The 18,751-nt window shown below is 35.9% G+C and overlaps 1 protein-coding gene across 4 annotated transcripts; it reads right to left on the bottom strand.

Annotated features, from left to right (window-relative positions):
* Window positions 1-388: 388 nt before the first annotated feature.
* Window positions 389-9,943, bottom strand: LOC113322890 (pre-rRNA-processing protein TSR1 homolog). Of its 4 annotated transcripts, none has more exons than XM_026571071.1 (21): window positions 9,722-9,943; window positions 9,551-9,633; window positions 9,335-9,412; window positions 9,110-9,235; window positions 8,346-8,396; window positions 8,089-8,232; window positions 7,890-8,009; window positions 7,687-7,764; window positions 6,264-6,356; window positions 6,068-6,190; window positions 5,665-5,748; window positions 5,504-5,581; window positions 5,284-5,397; window positions 4,518-4,593; window positions 3,610-3,713; window positions 3,257-3,516; window positions 2,902-2,988; window positions 2,574-2,810; window positions 2,375-2,453; window positions 2,202-2,265; window positions 1,532-2,109 (listed from the first exon to the last, which is right to left on the bottom strand). In XM_026571071.1, exons 1-21 carry the CDS (start codon window positions 9,798-9,800, stop codon window positions 1,988-1,990), a joined length of 2,280 nt encoding a protein of 759 aa, XP_026426856.1. In that variant the 5' UTR covers window positions 9,801-9,943; the 3' UTR covers window positions 1,532-1,987. The 4 variants fall into 4 exon arrangements, with proteins under 4 accessions (XP_026426858.1, XP_026426856.1, XP_026426857.1 ...); XM_026571072.1 differs by having other exon boundaries at window positions 2,388-2,453; XM_026571073.1 differs by lacking the exons at window positions 1,532-2,109; window positions 2,202-2,265 and adding an exon at window positions 389-416 and having other exon boundaries at window positions 2,388-2,453.
* Between the last annotated feature and the right edge of the window lie 8,808 nt (window positions 9,944-18,751).

Below are 18,751 nucleotides of genomic sequence, written 5' to 3'. Positions count from 1 at the left end.
TAGGCAGGAATGTACTCAACATGGATACAAAATCTAAGGATGGAGATTCATGGGTATGGAAAGGAATCCTAGAAGGCATCAACAACATACAACATCACTGCCTCTGGAGAATTGGAAATGGGAAAAGGATAAAGATATGGGAAGACATTTGGATTCCTAACTCCTCTCTGAAACATCCAAAACCATAGAATTGCCCACATCATATTGAAATGCTAGAGTCCTTACTTCTACCAGATGGAACTTGGAATGCAGCTCTAATACTTACCTATTTTAGCAATGACAAGGCTGCAGTGATTATCAATTTGCAGACTCACCCAAATGAAGAAGATAGAATAATATGGGATCTCAATGATAAAGGTGTTTTCTCTGCCAAGGAATTATACAACGCAAAAATTGAAAACCTCTACAGAAATGACATAATTACAGGAAACTGGACAGCTATCTGGAACATGGAAGTGGCACCAGTTATTAGAATTTTTCTCTGGAAATGTGCTCATGGAATACCATCTTCATTGACTGGTTGAATTCCTGGTTTCAACCTGGAACTACTAGTTCTAACTGCAAAATCTATGAAACTACATGTTGGTATATCTGGAAAGCGAGATGTGATCTCATTTTCCAACAAATTCAGCCTAATGCGGGAATAACTTCTCTCTGTATTAAGCAGCACTTGTGCAATCATAATAAAATTCATCATATGCATGGGAATATTGTGAACAGTTTTCCTCTCTTGCCTGAGGAAACTGATACAACATCTCAATATAATATTAATTCCTATACTCTGAATACTACAGCGGAGTTTGGAAATAATATCAACATATGCACACTACAAGACTCTGCAACCTTATTATACTACACTGCTCTGATAATGACAGATTTTGCAGGAAGCATCATTGGAACCATAGGACATCCAGGATACTATGGAGCAGAGGGAGCAACAGAAGGGGCAGACCTAGCCTTCCAATGGGCCAAAGAATTGCAACACACAAACGTTACAATATCTGCCGAGGCAATGGAGATTCTAGTTCGTTTCAAATTACTCTATCATGAAGCAGTTACAGGAAGATTTCACATTAGCTACCACGAAAGAAGAAACTGTCCTGATGAAGAAGAAGAAGAAAATAGTCCAAGTTTGGGTATTCAGCCAATATCTTTTGTTTTATTGAATCTTAACATCATCCAAAGACAACAAAACAGGGATGCTTCCAATTTAGCTCTTTTTTGCAAAAACAATGCTGGCAGGTTAAGTGGCACTTATGCTACCAATGCCAGCACCAAAACTATGTTTGGGTCTTAAGTGCCTTATAGGCCTAAGCTTTTCTATAAAAAAAAGACAGAATTAATAGATCATGTCATCAAAAAAGTCGCCGATTTTGGGCGAAAATTCTTAGGACAGCTTAGTTTATTTTGTTTTTTTTTACTTTTTGACATGTAGAGAAGACATTTGATTTCTTGGAGATGCGACCTACAACACTAGGGGGGAGCAAAAGTTCTTTTTGCGAGAGGTAGCCGGGAGGCTAAACACTTGAGGTGAGGGACAAGGCGACTATTTAATATAAATCATATAAATCATACATCATAAAAATAGTACGAAGCTATGCTACATAATACGACTTGCATGAATATATGCATTTAATATGACTGTAATTCTGTAGAGTAGAGCTAACCACAGCCAAATTCAATTGGAAGCCAAGATTGGTGATCATAATTTAGTGCTGGCAGTAGAGGGCATCCCTTTCTTGTTTCCCAGCTGAATAAGCAAAAACCATTTCTCCTAATATAGGTAAAAGCAGAAATACAAGTCCGTCAGGTAGGCCTTAAGAGAGCTAGAGATGTGGGAGAAAAGCATCGACAAAAGCCCCACAAATAAGCACAAATCTCCCCAAAAAGATAAAAATAAAACACATCCCTAGCCTAGAGTTAGAGTTGGTATTATAAGTTAAACGATAGTTGGCATTGCCCATGAATCAGGAAACCTTCATCTCACTCAAGCATCGAGAAGAATTGGAAATCTTTGCTCAGGCCACTTGGGGTATACACGTTTAAATAAACTCATGCAAACAGTGTCGTGTTGTTGAATACTGCGATTGAAAGTACACTTCATCGTTCCTGGAAAAAAACACAGCAAAAAACAGATTATTGTAAGCCTTAAATATCTCACAACAAAACCGTTAACTGTTAAAAAGAAATTGGGTAATTACCATGTGTACCAACAGATTCTTTAATGTTACCACGAACACCGTTCTTTGTCCAGATTTCGCAGCGCTACTCACCATCCACATTGAAAGAATCAACATCCATACACATCTTTACAAAACTTTGAGTAAGAATTAACAAACAAAATACAAAACATCATATGGTAAACTTCACATACCTTAAAATATGACACATCTATGGGATCGTGAAACATATAGCGCACTGTAGCTTTTAGCTTAGACACCCTTCGAGGGTAACTACAATGAAAATCATATAGAATTAGTTGAATTACTACAGGTGATATAAGTTCAAATTCTTGACTTTCCAAATAAAAGTTACTACAAGCAGTCGGGAATATTTTGAATAGTAGAACTCACCCAGTAAATGTGATTTTCTTAAGTATAATCCTCTCTGGATCGATACTCTTTAGTGACCCTATAGCAGCAACAGCAGGGAAGCCAACTTCTCCATCCCGCCCCCTCTTTAAGGCTATTAAGGGTGAAGGAGGAAAAGAAATTGGTGCATATACAGAAGCAATTGAAAACCGTCCTTCGTGCAAAAACTTTTCCATTTTGTGCTGATGCGAGTTTATGCTATCTGAAGAAAATATCGGCCTGCATGACTCATTGTTTCAACATTCTTGCAATTACAATAACAAACAATATATAACGAACAATAAGAATGCTTCAACTGTCAAGAAATTACCTAGCAACAAATTGCCTAAATCCAACATGAAAAATAAGAGATTCCTTTCCTTTTATAGGAAATTGGTACGACTTGTGTTTCTTTATGCTGCATTAAAAAAAAAATCTCTTATGAATTAGCATATTCAACAAACCTTATAAAGATATGAAATAAACTGAACAAGAACACAGTTAATGCACAGGATGAAGACTTGATTGTTTCTTTTAGGGGCCAATGAGAAAGCATGTGTTATTCAATCTTCAAAACTGAAGAGAGGCTAACATTTCTTCGGCATGCTGAGCAGAGCTATTAACAGTGAAAACACACCTAGAGGGAGAGAGGTTTTGATAAAATAGCATTCGAATAAAAAATTTACCTAAAGTGGAGAACGGACATCTTGGACTCGTGCTCCAAAAGCCCGCTGGCAACCACAGGCTTTGACTTCACCAAAGAGCAGAGTCTTAAAGCAACACTAACTGATACGTCCTTAACATGAATCCTTGCGTAAGACCCAACAGGAATGCACTCATCCAAAGTACGTTGCCCGATGTCCCTGGCATTTTCAAGCACACATTTCTGTGTTGCCTTGTAGTTATGGAATGAAAAGATTCTAGCATATTCACGAGGCGGAGGATTCTGTCATTCATAAAAAACTAAAAATCATATAACTGAAGTTCAAAAATTAATTCCTGCAAGAGAAAGATAACCTTAGGCTAAAAAGATTCTGACCTTGTCTTTCCACACAGAAGTTCGAAAAGATTTGAGACCTTGGTACTTGCCAAAACGCACTCGAGCCAAAACATCTAAAGGGGTATCCACTTCATCTGGGTATTCTGCGACGACAAGAAGTAAACATGACAGTTAAGCCAGCTTCTGATTACATATGCTAGTAATCTATGTGTGATCAACCTAAAGTCTATGAGCGCAGTGCAGCGACTTTATGTTAGTTATCTATGTATCTAATGCAACCATGTTGAGTTCATGTCTAGTGCTTGCCTTGTCCGGTGAGCTTTGTTTTAACAGAGGCAAATATTTCTACTTAAATTGAGTGAGTTAGAATTACAGAGCAGAAGGAAGAAGAGATACAATTAAACATGCTAACAAGAGACTGAAAGGTTCTTAAATAGGTGGCAGTTCTGCACATGGAAAGAAGAGCTGAACCTTCCAGAAATCTTCACAAACAGACTCCAAGGCTTGCTTGTACGTTTTTATATAAAGAGTATCTAAAACAATTTGGCCATGAAAAGGCAATCACAGATTCAAAACTAATGGAACTTAGAAACTCAGAAGGAAAATTTATTTCCGAAAAGGACTAGGAAAAGGAAATAATCTCACACAGAAAGTAAACTAGAACTCGAAGTCCTAATTAAACACCAACCAGAAAATAGAAACCTAAGCTATTAGAGCTGTTTGAACTGATCAAACTAAGGAGACTTGTTCAGATGGTCGTCCTACACCGTGGTTCTGATCTCATTATAGATTTAACAGGGCTCGAATGTCAATTATATAACCGCAAACTTTTCCAATGATAATCGATGTTGCTAAAGAGAGTGGTTCTTGCATATAGGAACAGAATAATATAGGTGTGGAAAAAAGAACCAGTAACATTTCAATGCCAGAAACGAAAAAGGGTGTACCTTCATCTTCTGCCTGTGCATCATGTATCTTCCGAATCTTATCTCGAATCATTTCCTTCGTGATGTCCTCATCCTCCTGATGAATTTGAAGGCATTAGAATACTTTAATAAAGGTAGATAAACACCCTCATTAGCGCAGAAAAAAGAAGCGGACATCTGAGACTCCACCAAGCTAAACAGCTGTTTTTCCTTGGCAACTCTGACCAAGAGCTCAATACTACCCCTTAATGATTTGTGGAGCTAAGATACGCTCAGACTAAGGTGTTAGCTGGCTGGGCTTGGCCTGCCAATCAAGAAATATGGGAGATAAATGCACCAAGTATTGGCGCTATCCATTTAGGGCTTTGAACAGTAAGGAGGTATCATTTGGCGGGAGATAATATCCCACCACCTCTCCCCAAACAACATACCCCCAATCATAATATGGAGCATACACATATATGATACAACTACGCTAGTCAAGATATGAAGAGCCAACATAATTAAACAAAATATATACAGAAATGCATAACAAACATATATTATGTTACTGACTAAGTGTGACTTTCAGTTGAAAAAAATGACAGCATCACTATTTAATGGATTCATCATAACTGTTCTTCCAAATAAAATCACGTACCCTGATTTCTCTACATAACCAGATAGAGAAAGTATTTTAGCCTATAGGAGTTGTAGCAACGAGCAGCGAAAAGGACAAAATGAAAACAAGAGGAACTGCAAAGGATTTTGATAAAACCTTAATAGTACTGCTACATAAATCACTCACCTCCATCACAGTATCAGCATCAACATCTTCATCTGAATAATCCTCTTGGTCTTCAACGTGGAAGCAATCACTCCCTGAGTCTTGGTTATCTTTACCCTCAAAAAATTCAGTAGCCTGCTTCAGCCAAATGATACACATGTTTTCAGAAAATCACATCTACAGCAGAAAGCATTGAAAGCATAAATTGGATGTGCAGCATGTATTCAAACAAATCAAGAACCTGGTTCTTATAGGTATTAATCATGCTTCGTCTCTGATACTCATCTGCTTTAGTCATTTCCATCTCTGTCGGCCAAGTCTGATATCAAATACCATGTAGTTAGTGGACTTACCTGGGAGCAAGTATCCAGAGTGCAAGAGCACGAAAATTTGTAAGATTACCTGTTCCCCTGGATCAGGTTTAGGATCATTTTCGATGACTAAAGACTGCTGCTTTGACAGATCAGGAAATAAAGAGTGAATGATCTGCATATAAAGAGAGATGTCATCCATCCAAAATAGAAACTGCATATCTTACAAAGGGATGGAAAAGGAACGCTAAATCATGGATACTTGGGATATTATACAATGCTATAAATTATCCAACTAAAACATCTCCAAACAAAGAAAAATTGTTTAATAAGACAATAACAAGACTAGGAGCCACCCCTTTTCTATCATGAGATATTAATTGAAGTAAGATTTAACCTTCTATTTTTTTGCTTGATAAAGCAAGATTTAGTCAATTCAAGAGAACAGTTAAGAAAAGACATCTAAAATTTTAACCTCCAGTAGATTTAAATACCTGTGTACCATGGTGCTCATCTGAGTCCATCAAATCCTGACCTGTCCCTGATTTCAAAGGATTGGGATCCTGGAGAACATCTATCTTTGACATCTGGAAGTCACCTGAACCTGACACATGAACCTAACTCAAAAGATAATGGATAAGCACACGAACATCTATCCTTTTAGCAAATTCAAAGGAAGCAAGAAGTTACCAATTGGTTCACTGAAAGGTCATGTGCTCGCAAATACCCAGAGAGGAGAAGGGTAAAGAGTCCAGGACTTCCATCATTGACTATCAAATCAACCTACAGAAGGATAATTGAACACACTGTAAAGAAGCAAAGCCAAGAGCAGCACAAAAAGATCCGATATCAACAATTTTCCAATTTATTAAAATTGTTTAATCAAGAACTACTAATCAACATAACCAGCAGCCCGTAATTTCAAGCAATTGCATGATATGAGAAAAGAATAGATGAAAAGCATACATAAGGACACACTATAGTACAAAGATTAGAAAATTACACAAAACTCACAAGGAGAACACTCTATAATTATGACACTTTGATCTGAGGTAAATACAGGAGACATGTTCACTTGGGAATTTGTTATTAATTTAACCTGCTATTAATAGCTTAAAGCAGTTGGGTTGTACATGCAAAGCATTTTAGATAAGAGATGAGGGCATTACATGAATGTGGAACAACAATTCCTTTTTGTAAGCAAGCATAAAATGCTTAACAGAATAGGGTGAGACCGCATAATGAATCAAGTAAACAGGATCAGCAGGATGCTCTCGCCAAATCCAGCAGATAACAATGAACATGTAGCTCACATTTTTATCTGGATCTCTTTAGCGTAGTAATGTACAAATGAAGGAGCAGGGAGTGATTAGTTATGACTACAGAAGCCTGAGATGATACCCCATGACGAGGCGCATAGACACAACTATGTTAAAGATTTGCAAAAGTTCGACTTGTTTACTTCTGAAATCTTTAGTACTATCTTGAGTCAGTGTTGACGGAACTGTAAAGAGAAAACTAACTGAAACTATGTAATGCAAAGAGAGCCCGTTCACCAAAAGTGGGGCCAAGCGAAATCGAGCAATTCACAGCCTGAATGTGTGTATAGAATATCAACCCCTATGTAAGTGGCATTTTCAAAGCCCAAAACTTTAGACCCTTCAAAGATGTACTCTCAATCAATTAATCACACAGGTGAAACAGCCACTACAAAGTGGCACACAACTAAGAATGCATCGCCATCCCAATAACAATTTCTGTAGCCTCTCCATATGACATGTTGACAAATTAGAGTAGCAAACTTAAGTATCGTCTTTCAATGAAAGACAAACACTAATCTAATACCACAATGGGAAACTTACATAAGAATGCCAAAAGCAAATACTGTAGATGAAAAGAGCCATTGACGTTGAGATTTAAGATGGTGTGGATCATGACGAGATACTCACATATTGAATAACTAAAATGAGATCTCCTGAAGACTAGATATGTTTTATCTATTTGTGAACTTAAACAAAGAACTGGAATAAGAAGGGTCCACACCCTTTGTAAATGGACGACAAGCAAAAACCAAAAACGAAAAGTTAAGAAATTTTTAAGAGATTACGCATACCTCGTGAGCAATAAGGTAAGGGCGTTGACTTCGCCAAATAGGTACAGTGAGCCGGTGCTCCTTAAGGAGCCACATGAACTACAGCCAAATGATAGAGAAAATAAAATATTGCACAAAAAAACAAAGTTTAACTGGATGAAGATTTATTTATCGACAGCACAATCAAATCCGATAACAATCATCACAGTTACACATGGTACAACCTTATGCAGCTCCTCTGTTGTATCTGCTGGATAGAACTTAGAATCGGGAAACTCAGATGTGAGGCTGGACATGCATGTCTTCTTCATATCATTTCTTTTCTTGAGATCTAGAGATAGATCCTAAAAAAAAAAGTTGCAGTTTTCAAATATACAAGTCCTTCAAATTGGAAACCTGTAAGCAGCTGGCAAAAATACTTACACGAATTAAAACAGCGGTGCTTGGCAAACCAAGCGCTTTAAAGACAGATAGGCATTGGCTTCCGAATGAATCAATATAAGAGCAAGTATCGACTTCTTTGGACGACGAGCGGGCTGACGCTACAAAAGCAATCAAATCTGCAACCTGATACCAAAGATCATAACGTTATGACCAATACATAAAATGCAGATAGAGGTCATCCATCTATGTACTAAATACTCTATGAACTTTGAAGCCGTTTCTCACTGATCAAATACCTTTGCGAGTTCCATGCAAGTTGATAAATCGCCATGGGGTGCTTCCAAGACCTTTTGCAAGACGAACAATTTCAGAAATAATGTAGGTAACCGTGACAGGGAATATATTAAGCAGCTAATATTAGTAAAAACCCCTTTGAAAGAAACAAATAGAGAATACAGTAATACGGGAAAATTGAGAAGTTATACATAACTAGGCATACTTGTTTCTACAAAAATGAAAAAAATATGATTGAGGGAACGGTACCCTGGATACATCTTGTTCCCACACTTCCCTCAGAAGGAACTAACTATACTTGCTATTTGTGGGGTTCTATACAAAAAGTAAAACTGAAAAACATTATCCAAAACATCTCTCCAGTGGCACGATTTGCTTTAGTGGTTATTTTCCCCTTAATTATCTCTCTTACAGAAATTTCTGTCAACTATGCCGAAGTCACAAGCTACAGGATAGCATAAGATGAGAAGGGTAATTTATAAGCTCCAGTAAGAGTTGCAAGGCTACAGAGATATTACCAGACGAGGTCGATCACATTTCACCAAAGTTAGATACAGTTTTTTTCAACAGTGATTGCTGAATAAAGCTTATGAGATGAGTAAGAAACTTGACTTCCCACTCTTTTTAGATATCATCAGACTTAGTTAAGATCATGGTAAAATTTCAACTGACCAAGTAGGCATAGCATATGATAATAACACTCGCCCACACATAAGCAAACTAGAAATAGAAGTGAGAGACAGAAGTAAAAAGATAGCTAGCTTACAGTTGCTCTGATTTTGTAGTGTGGAGAAGCAACAGTAGTTTTGTTTGCGTCTCCCGGAGATAGTAATCTTATGAGTTGTTCTTTGAGTCCTCTAACATTTACAGATGCAGTAAGTCCAAAAAGAACCTGTTTGTATACCACCAGCCGCATGAGGAATTGTCCATCTATGAATCACCCTAAACGTGAACCAGTAACAAATATATAATGATGATATATTAAACTCACAATAACTAGAGGGGAAGTTCCTGAACCGATGGAAGCCCGTTTCTCTTCCAATAGGGAAGCTCTTTTCTGACATCGAACCTATTGAATTGCAATTTTTTTTATTTTAATTAGTTGAGGATAATAATAAACAATGGGAATTAAGACAAAAAAATAGTAAAAATTAAAATTAAACAATTGGAACACAATCAAAAGAAGTAATAATAATTGTTTATTTACCATCTTGGTGTGATGAAATCGAGCAGCTTTAGACCCTTTTCCGACATGGTGATCTGATTTCCCAATTCTGTTCCCTTTAATATCTGGAATCCCAATATGTGAAATGTTAAAACAAAGGGAGAGAAAAAAAAAGAGAAGATCATACTACTGAGGAGATAGAGGTGAACCAACCAATTCCAGACTTTTTACGAAGGCTATTACGAGATGATTTGCTCGATTTATGAGACTTGTTCTTTTGAGCTGACGGCATTTTGAATAAATAACTAAAACCTTAAATTAGGACTCAAAAACACTCTTAGAACAACCCTAGAGAAGACTAATACACCGCCGTCTTCAGACCAAAACCCTTCTTCAGACAAAAACCCTTATACTCCAATAAGAAACAACCATCGACACAAGAAGCCAAAAAGAAGAACCATAATATTGGGCATACCGAAAACTTTATAGACATACAAAGTCATTTTCCTAACCAGGGTGTATTGATAAGGGGTGTCTAATGGGTATGAATGACCTATATACCCTTAAACACTTCGAAAATATTGATTTATACGCTTTAGGTTCGGCTGACTCGTGTTGATGAGTTATCAGCCGAACTTCCCGCTGTAGACTGAATTCTTTCGATCTTGTTTTGATCATAACTTCTTCGTCCAATGTCGGAATGGCCTCATTCTTTTTGCGTTATCTTCGTATTTTCATTCTCTTGAAGATGAAGATAAAATCTACTTGATTTTAATGGTTTAAAATCTATGATTTTCATTATATAAGCTGAACCATTAACATTTTTTATTCCTGAACTCTCAGGAATAGGTTCGGCTTACATCTATGAGCCAAACCAACCCATTGATGAACAGTTCGGCTTACATCTATGAGCCGAACCTCACATAATTTTTCTTTCAGATCACACAGGACTAGGTTCGGCTCATTATGATATTTTTAAACAAGCCGAACTAGTTGGTTCGGCTCATAACAATAACACTTTCAGCTTGCCGAACTGTTCATTAGTTGTCAATATCCAGGTTTCAGATCAAGGTTCGGCGCATAATTTAGGTGAGTTGTGAGCCGAACCTAGGTTCGGCGCATAATTTAGTTGCGTTGTGAGCCGAACCTAGGGTCGGCGCATAATGTTGTTGTTTTTGAGCCGAACGGTTCTTCAAATTTTCAGCCTGAAAGTGTATATGAACAGTTCGGCTGATACGATTTTCATTATATAAGCTGAACCATTAACATTTTTTATTCCAGAACTCTCAGGAATAGGTTCGGCTTTCTAGGAAAATTTTATACAAGCCGAACTAGTGTCTAGCAAATGTTCGGCGCATACCTAAACAGTTTCAGCTAGCCGAACTATTCATAAAGGGATCGGTTCGGCTCATAAATGTAAGCCGAACCTTTTCATCCTCCATTGAATCATTCTCGTAATCTAGGAAATCAACCATTTGGGAATCATTGTTGTAGTTGATGTGTATTTTCCTAGGTTTTTTAGATGATATATGACACTCCTCATCCTCCATTGAATCAAGAATTAGAATTTTCTCACTTTCTCCTTCTCTCCTTCTTAACCAAACCAAAACTTTGATTTTTTTTCCCCAAATTTTTCATCTAAACAACTCTTATAATTCTGAAAATTATTTTAATCACTAAACAAAATATTTAATCACTAATCAAGATTAATAACACTAATAAGTAAAGGGCAGATTTACCATTAAAAAAAATTTGGGTTAAGGGGTTACCTGATTTTGCTATTTCACAACCTTTTTTGTCTTCATTCAGTATGCCTTGGAAGATTTTGGTATGCCCAATATTATGGTTCAAAAAGAAACAAAGAAACTACAGTATGGAGAGGTTCTTCCCAGTTGCCCTACGAGGTACCAGTGCAACACGTGGATTAAATTTCACATCCTTCTTTTGTTTATAAAAAGGGAAAATGAGGCTCAGGCCCAATCCATGGATGGCCCGTAATATGAGGCCCTTAATTAAAAGAAGTTTAAATCTAGGCCCGGAGTTATTAAAAGACATTCATATCTTTTTATATATTGTCAATCCCATAATTAAATAAAATTTAAATCTAGACCCCAAATTATTTAAATATTATGTGATGATGTTCCAACCACCTGGACCACCACCAACCACCTCCGACAACCACCGCCACCAACCACCTCCGACTACCACCGTCAAACCACCTCCGACCACCACCGCCAGCCACCTCCGACCATCTCCAATCACCAACCGCCGCCGCCGACCACCACCACCATCTCCCAACACATCCATATGGAATGTGTACGCAATAGTTACACATTCATACGTCACGAAACAGCTAACATGGGCATATGGCATGTGTAACTCATGTGTATTTTGAAGTTACACATCCATAATAAATGTGTATCTAGAAGTTACACACCTATATTCAGTAATTGAAACAATAATTCCATTTACAAAAACTTCTCTATTTATCAATTGTTGTTGAACACAGTAAACAAGCTAAAATACGAAATACGTAAAATGAAATCCTAGAAATAAGCTACGAGATCTTCAAATAAAAATGTCATTTTCCCTTCTTATCTTCCTCGATTCCAAAATGCTTACGTATCTGCAACAAAATAAACATCCACGAGTTAGGTTGGATGAAAAAAAATCCATCGAAGAAAAACTATAGAACAATTACAAGGTGAACAACAGAGATCATATAAAGACACTTAATGACTTATGTGTAGTTAGGAGTTACACATACTATGTGTAGTGTAACTGGGAGTTACACATGCATCTTCTAAATAAAATATGACGTGTACTCAGCAGTTACACACCAGCTTACTTCTGTAGCTGAGAGTTACACATGCATATAACATGTATAAGTAGGAGATACACATGCATCTGGCTTGTGTAAATTTCAGTTACACCTGCATATGGAATATATCCAGTTCCCAGAGAGCTCATACGATAACTCATGACAAGAATCGCACTAGTTTGTCAAAATACAAAAGTATAATAAATTATTCTATGTAACTCTGTACAATACAAGTTGTACAAAAACTTTTTTCTTTTTACTAGTGAAGAAACAATTAGATTAAAAGAATGAAAGAATACAAACCTCAACAGCCAAATAGGATGACAAAGAAAGAAACCCAAATAAGCCTTACGCAACCTTTATAGACACGTTATTAATGAGGGTTTAAAAAGAAATTCTTTCATCACAAAATGACATTAGAAGTGTCTACATTTCTAAAATAAGATAAGCTCTTTATCCTGTTAAAAGTGCCAGTTTAGATATCACTAATTACGTCTAGAACCTTGATTTGTTTTCCGGAGAAGGTGGAGGAATAACTAACTTCCATACACCCCGTAACATAGTTGTTGGCAGTCTTTTTTAGAGTTGCTTTCCTTAGACACAAAGATATGGTCTTTCCAATTAAAAATGAGATCTTTAACAGAGTGAGGCATGACCATCCGATTAATGACACCATTGCAGAAGTAAGATCATATTCAGGAAATTGAAGGGCAGCGGAAGAAAATATTATCAGATGATTTTTCATTAATATTATATATACAACTTACACGAGATGGACTGGGAAGTTGTTGTATGTTTTTGGTGCAGATTTTTCATAGTATGTAGTCTTCCTAAACAAGCCTGCCATAAGAAGACTCCAACAGGATGTGACCAAGTATAACTAAGGTATATATTTCCTTCGACACTTAGATCACATAATGATTAAGTCATCTAAAGTACTAAAGTCATGTAAAGTAAACTTCGCATGTTATGATTTCAAAAGAATATTACTTAAAGAACTTGAGGGAAATAAAATAAGTCAAATTCAATAGCTATTAAAAAATGAGGTCATTCCCACGTCGTATGGAAGTTATGAGCAAAATGATTGAAGAAAATTTTCATATCCATAATCGACGTGTAAGGGGATTTACTTTCGCCGATTCTGGACGATATTGTTTTACGAAAAATCTCTAGAATTTAGGTTTTAATAATCGGAACTTATGGATGATTCTTTTTTAGGTTTCGGTAACTGGGTAAGGATATAGATGTTATCTCAACTAGTGAGTATAACTTAATACTTTTACTTTAGTTAGACACCCCAAACAATACCAATCCTTTTTTTTTGAATAATTTAAAAAAAATAGGTTCAAGAACAACTGACGGATATAACACTTGCACGATGGACGATCGATATTGATGTTCTTTATTTATTAAGAGCTTAACCTAATATCAAGAACTGCACCATGATTTGGTAGATATATATTTACATAATTATCAATTTATAATGAAATATAAATTCAAAATTTTCTATATTAAAAAATAGTAAAAGTGTATTGAACTAGCTGATGAGTATCGTGGTTGCAATAAAATTAGTGATCTTATTTCAACTCAATTATGAATAATACTAGATAGTAACTTGTGCTACGCACCAGGTTATAAAAATTTCTTTCCCCTTGATCTTTAAAGTTTCCCTGTGAAGAGTACCCATATTTGCACCACCAGCATGCTAATCTTAGAAACTCGTCTTGTCTTAGAATCATCACATTCATCCCCCAACATCCTGCTTTACATTATCTCTTTCTTCTTGGGTACGGATATGCAAACATAGGAATCTTAATTTGCATTGGAAAATGAGAATTGATGATAGTCAAATTCCACTAATTTGCACGACAATAAGCACATAATAGTTGGACAATTTATTCATTTATTGTGAACTGAGAAATAATTACATAAGAAAAGTTCTTTATTTGCTCAATATTTGTATCCGTGATATCCCAAATTGTCATAGTTCTTGATTTTGTGCTGGTAGTAGCATTACCATGTTGAAGGATGGATCTTTTTTTATCCTTGTCAACATTTTAGCCGTCATCTACGTACATATAAAACTCACATGAAAATGAGTAAAATAGCATTCACCGTTGCATCACTCTTGGATCACCCCTAAACAAAATGTACTAATTAAGATTATTTATATGGACTCAAAAAACAACCAAACAGTGAAAGCATTTGAAGAACATCAAAAGGAATATCTTATTAAGCCAATCATGTCGGTTTCTGGAATGTTAACCTCTTTTGAAGAACAACCAAACATTAATTATGGATTATTGGTTCCATCATCATCATAATCAACAAGAACAATAAGTTTTGAATCAGTTACTTATATGAGTATATCATCAATTGAAAAATCACATCAATTCTGTTATACATAAAGATTCTTTCACTCATGTTGCAAAAAGGCATGGAGCAAGACCATAACGCTACAAATTTAGAAAATATGTAAATATCTGGAGGTCTTTGTATCATTATGAAGCAAATTCTGATAGCTCCAAATGGAAGTTACTTTAGCACCCTGAAAAAATTCAGACAATTAATAAAGTTATGAAATATTCTAAAGCAGATTAATTCTAAGGTACTTGAAGTTGTAAAATTAAAAAAAAAAAACTCAACCATATATCTCTCCGGGTTGGTTTATGTATTTCTCTAGAGGTCTGGAACAATGAAACTTAAACTTTCAAGCTCCAAACTAATCCACCAACCCACTAATCCATGAAAGATCTATCTATTTCTTTATATATAGAGAACTCATGCTCAACATCCCATAACTTGAGGTTAAATCATCATTATTTACAGCTAGTCAAACAGTTGAAGTCTTGCGATCTATTTCTATAAAACTATAACATATACCTTGGTGATTAAAGCGGCGGAAACACTAAAAAAAACATAAAGATGGGAAAGCCTACCTCTGTGATTGATGGAATAAGGCAATGAGGCATAATACAATAATGTGGTATAGGAAAAATGTTTGGCACATAGCCTTTGATTACTCTTGCAACTCGTGCACTGTATATATCAGATAGAAAGTAGTGATAAATACAAATTTGGTTATAAATTTAAAACTCACTTAAGATATGTACTTCCTAACCTTGCATTAAATCCTTTTGGAAATTCATTAGCTAGAGATGGCCAGCACTTGCTTAATTGTTGACAAACCTGATAGCAAACACATATGATAAACTCAGCAAACCTGATAGGAATAAGCATTCCATATCAAAGTACGAAAGAAAGGCATGGTGACTTCTACTACATATTTCATATTTTTAATTGAATCGTCACCTACGCAACATCTAAGGCAACCCAACCTGTTAATTATACCGAAAACTAATTGTGATTGGCATAAACGGAGAAGTAAAATAACCAAGGGGTTTTGCTGTTTTGCATATCCATTTTCAGTTATGTCCATGTTGAGCATAGAAAATGAAGTTTAATGACCAAGGTATTTTACCTCGACAAAAGGCCATTCAAGGCTTTGGATGAAGCATCATGCGGATCCTTTGGTGGGTTAAATTCACCTCATCTCCATCTTACCTCAAGATCCTGAGATTTCAGTGTCTTCATCATCACACTCAGCGATATCACCATTAACATCTAATAATATCACGCCCCTTTGTTTATTGACTGAAACATTAAGACAAATGAAGTAAGGTGAAAAAGAAACTAAGGTATTTTATCAAACATGTTATATGCAACTTAAAGAAAGAAACTTCATGCATCGATGTCAGCGACTCAGAATTCTCAATGTCTTTATTGGAGATATATTCATTTTCTGTTTTCTTTTGAAGGTTAACTTTGATTGATGTAGACAGTACTTCCGAATAATCTTGAATCGGAGTTGATGAAACTGGATATTAAAGTATGATTCATCCTTGAGTATTGTAAGGAGAGATAATCGTGAGCAATATAAATGAGAACTTATCGATTGCTTTTCAAGATTAATAAGAAGTTGGTCAATTCCAGAAGAACAAAAATTCACATTTCTAAATAATCAATTGTGATGAGGTTCGAACAAAAAATTTCATATGCAAACTGAAGATTTTTTTTCACTATTGTTAGGGCTGAAGAAAAAATGGGAACAAAGGTTTGAGAGGTGTAAAGCAGTTACTAAGGATAAAGAGGAGAAGTGAGAGATATGAAGAAGTTAAGGATGAAGAGGGGAAGTTGGGGTACGAAGAAGTATGGGATAGTTGGTCGATAACAGAAGAAGTGGGAGGTGTACGCCCAGGTCAGAATCAACGAGAAAACTCTATTTCCAAATACTCTCACCATAATGATCCACATCATTAAAATGTGGGATTAGAGTGAATGAGAATTCAGTATTGAGTTTCAATTATCATCTTGTTGGATAATTAAAGTCAAGCTCGTTCTCAAGAAGAACAAGAGTTTTAGTTGTCGAATATGTCACAGAGGGGGTTTTTGTTTTAGATTCTTAAACAAATTAAATAAAAAAACAATTAAAGTTGAATTGTAAGCAATAAAGAGAGATGATCGACGAATCCTTCTTCATTACTAAATATTCATCAGAGTAGTATACTCATCTATTCATCATTAATAATAGTTATCACCAACTGTAGAATAACAGCTATGCATATCCCCAAAATTCCTTAAGTCACTGGACAACATGTATGCTTAGTCACTGGAATTTATCTGTATGCACCACCTTCAGGTACAGTTACGAGATGTAATTCAGTCGAATACTTTAGGATTGCGAATTTAGGTTGGATCGTAGTAGTTATACTCTGTACTCCGGGTCTACTTGCTAGTGTGTTTACACGCGATTTTTTCACAAAATTCCTCTGCAAGGTCACACGTTCTCTACATGTGTAAGGAATTATTCAACAATTGCGGATATCTTAACCTTTACAAACATTAGATTAAATCAAAAAATTAATTCAGTTGGCCACCTAAATAATTTATCAATTAATAATAATTATTCTTAATAATAAACACAAATGATAATCATATGGAGAGATCAAAACATATTTCATATACTAAATCAAACCATATTTAGAACTTAGAATTCATCCTCAATCAATAGGTGTTTAGAGACTCATGGATGTAGAAGTATCCATGTTATTATGATAAGAAAAGTGAAGATATGTCGTTACTATTGATGAGAACTGCTCTTAAAACCTAGCTTTTGCTTCGTTGTGTTGTTTCGCCTCTCCTAGCTTGCAAAAATAATAGCAAAAGTCAATTTGGTATTCATGAGATCTAGGTATTAGAATCCATACGGGACCAAGTTTCCTTGATTTGGAAGTCAAAATACGTCAAAAGCGACCCAAGAACTTTGTCTCAGTCGACATAGATGATTCTCAACTAGCAATGTCGACTCTAAGGCTCAAAATAACTCAATTTTCTGCCCCGAAAAATTTCTCCAGTCGGCACAGTCGAATTCGTGTTAAGTGTGCCGACTCAAAGGGTCAAAATACACATTTTTTGCCCGAAATAGTGGTTCAGTTGTGTTAGATCATTGCTCGGTCGAACTCGCATGCGTTGCTATCTCAAGCATGTTTGTCAATGTTAGTGATCAAAACTATAAGTCTTGATTTCTATCCTATATAGCTAAAGGTATCGGACTAGGATAGAAAGTGTAATTGAGCTCAAGACTCCATGGAAATCATCATACAAGACGAAGGACTACTCAAGGAACTGGTGGATCTTCATCGACTAAAAGGTATGTGGATACTTGAACTTATCTGTCACTCAAAATTCTATTTACTCTATCTCATATTCTTGAGACAAAAGTCGTTTTGATATATAGACTTTCATTATACACATTTTCTATTTCGAGCCGAGTTTAACTCGCCTATCTACTTCTCGAAATATGTGTTGTTAAGCTTTCACTTTAGCCAAATTCATCTTTACCTAGTGACGAATGTCATGTTATGTTTCAATCACTTTGGAAATTGCTCTGACGAAAAATGGTCTGTGAATAACGACTATATAACGTCCTCTGAGAATGTTTCAGTGATTGAAATGAGATTTTAGATTACATAACCATTGGTAGGATATAAGCATTGTTAAGGAAACACATATATGTATAAGTCCTTATTCCTTGAACTAAAGTTTGCGAATTTTGTTGATCAAGAGAAACGGAATGTGGCGTGAGCCAAGTCCGCGAACTGGTGGAAGTTCTCGACCCGAGAATTTCTGCTGGAGTTTATGAACTCCTTCCATGAACTTAAGTCCGCGAACTTGAGAAGGTTATATCTAAAATCGGTTGTTCTTGAACTCATGTTTATATAAACTAAGGAATTCTTTTGCAAACCGTGGCTATAAAGTTCTTGAACCGATTCGAGTGAATCAAACCGTTTTTGCTTCGATTGTGTCTTGTGTAGTTACATAAGATCTAAATAATTGAAAAACTCTCTAACTAGTTCATTTGA

This window comes from Papaver somniferum, chromosome 11, assembly GCF_003573695.1.
Source record: "Papaver somniferum cultivar HN1 chromosome 11, ASM357369v1, whole genome shotgun sequence".
Classification (NCBI taxonomy): Eukaryota; Viridiplantae; Streptophyta; class Magnoliopsida; order Ranunculales; family Papaveraceae; genus Papaver; species Papaver somniferum.
The sequence above is the reverse complement of the archived record's forward strand: the minus strand, read 5'-3'. Positions and strand labels throughout refer to the sequence as shown.

What these genes read in the sequence shown, in the direction of transcription:
- LOC113322890 (XM_026571071.1), bottom strand. Translation starts at nt 9,800, where the DNA reads ATGCCGTCAGCTCAAAAGAACAAGTCTCATAAATCGAGCAAATCATCT. An exon ending in TTAATACCTATAAGAACCAG is followed by an intron (nt 5,398 to 5,503) that starts GTTCTTGATTTG and finishes TGGCTGAAGCAG; the next exon opens with GCTACTGAATTTTTTGAGGG. An exon ending in TGCACAGGCAGAAGATGAAG is followed by an intron (nt 3,714 to 4,517) that starts GTACACCCTTTT and finishes TTGTCGTCGCAG; the next exon opens with AATACCCAGATGAAGTGGAT.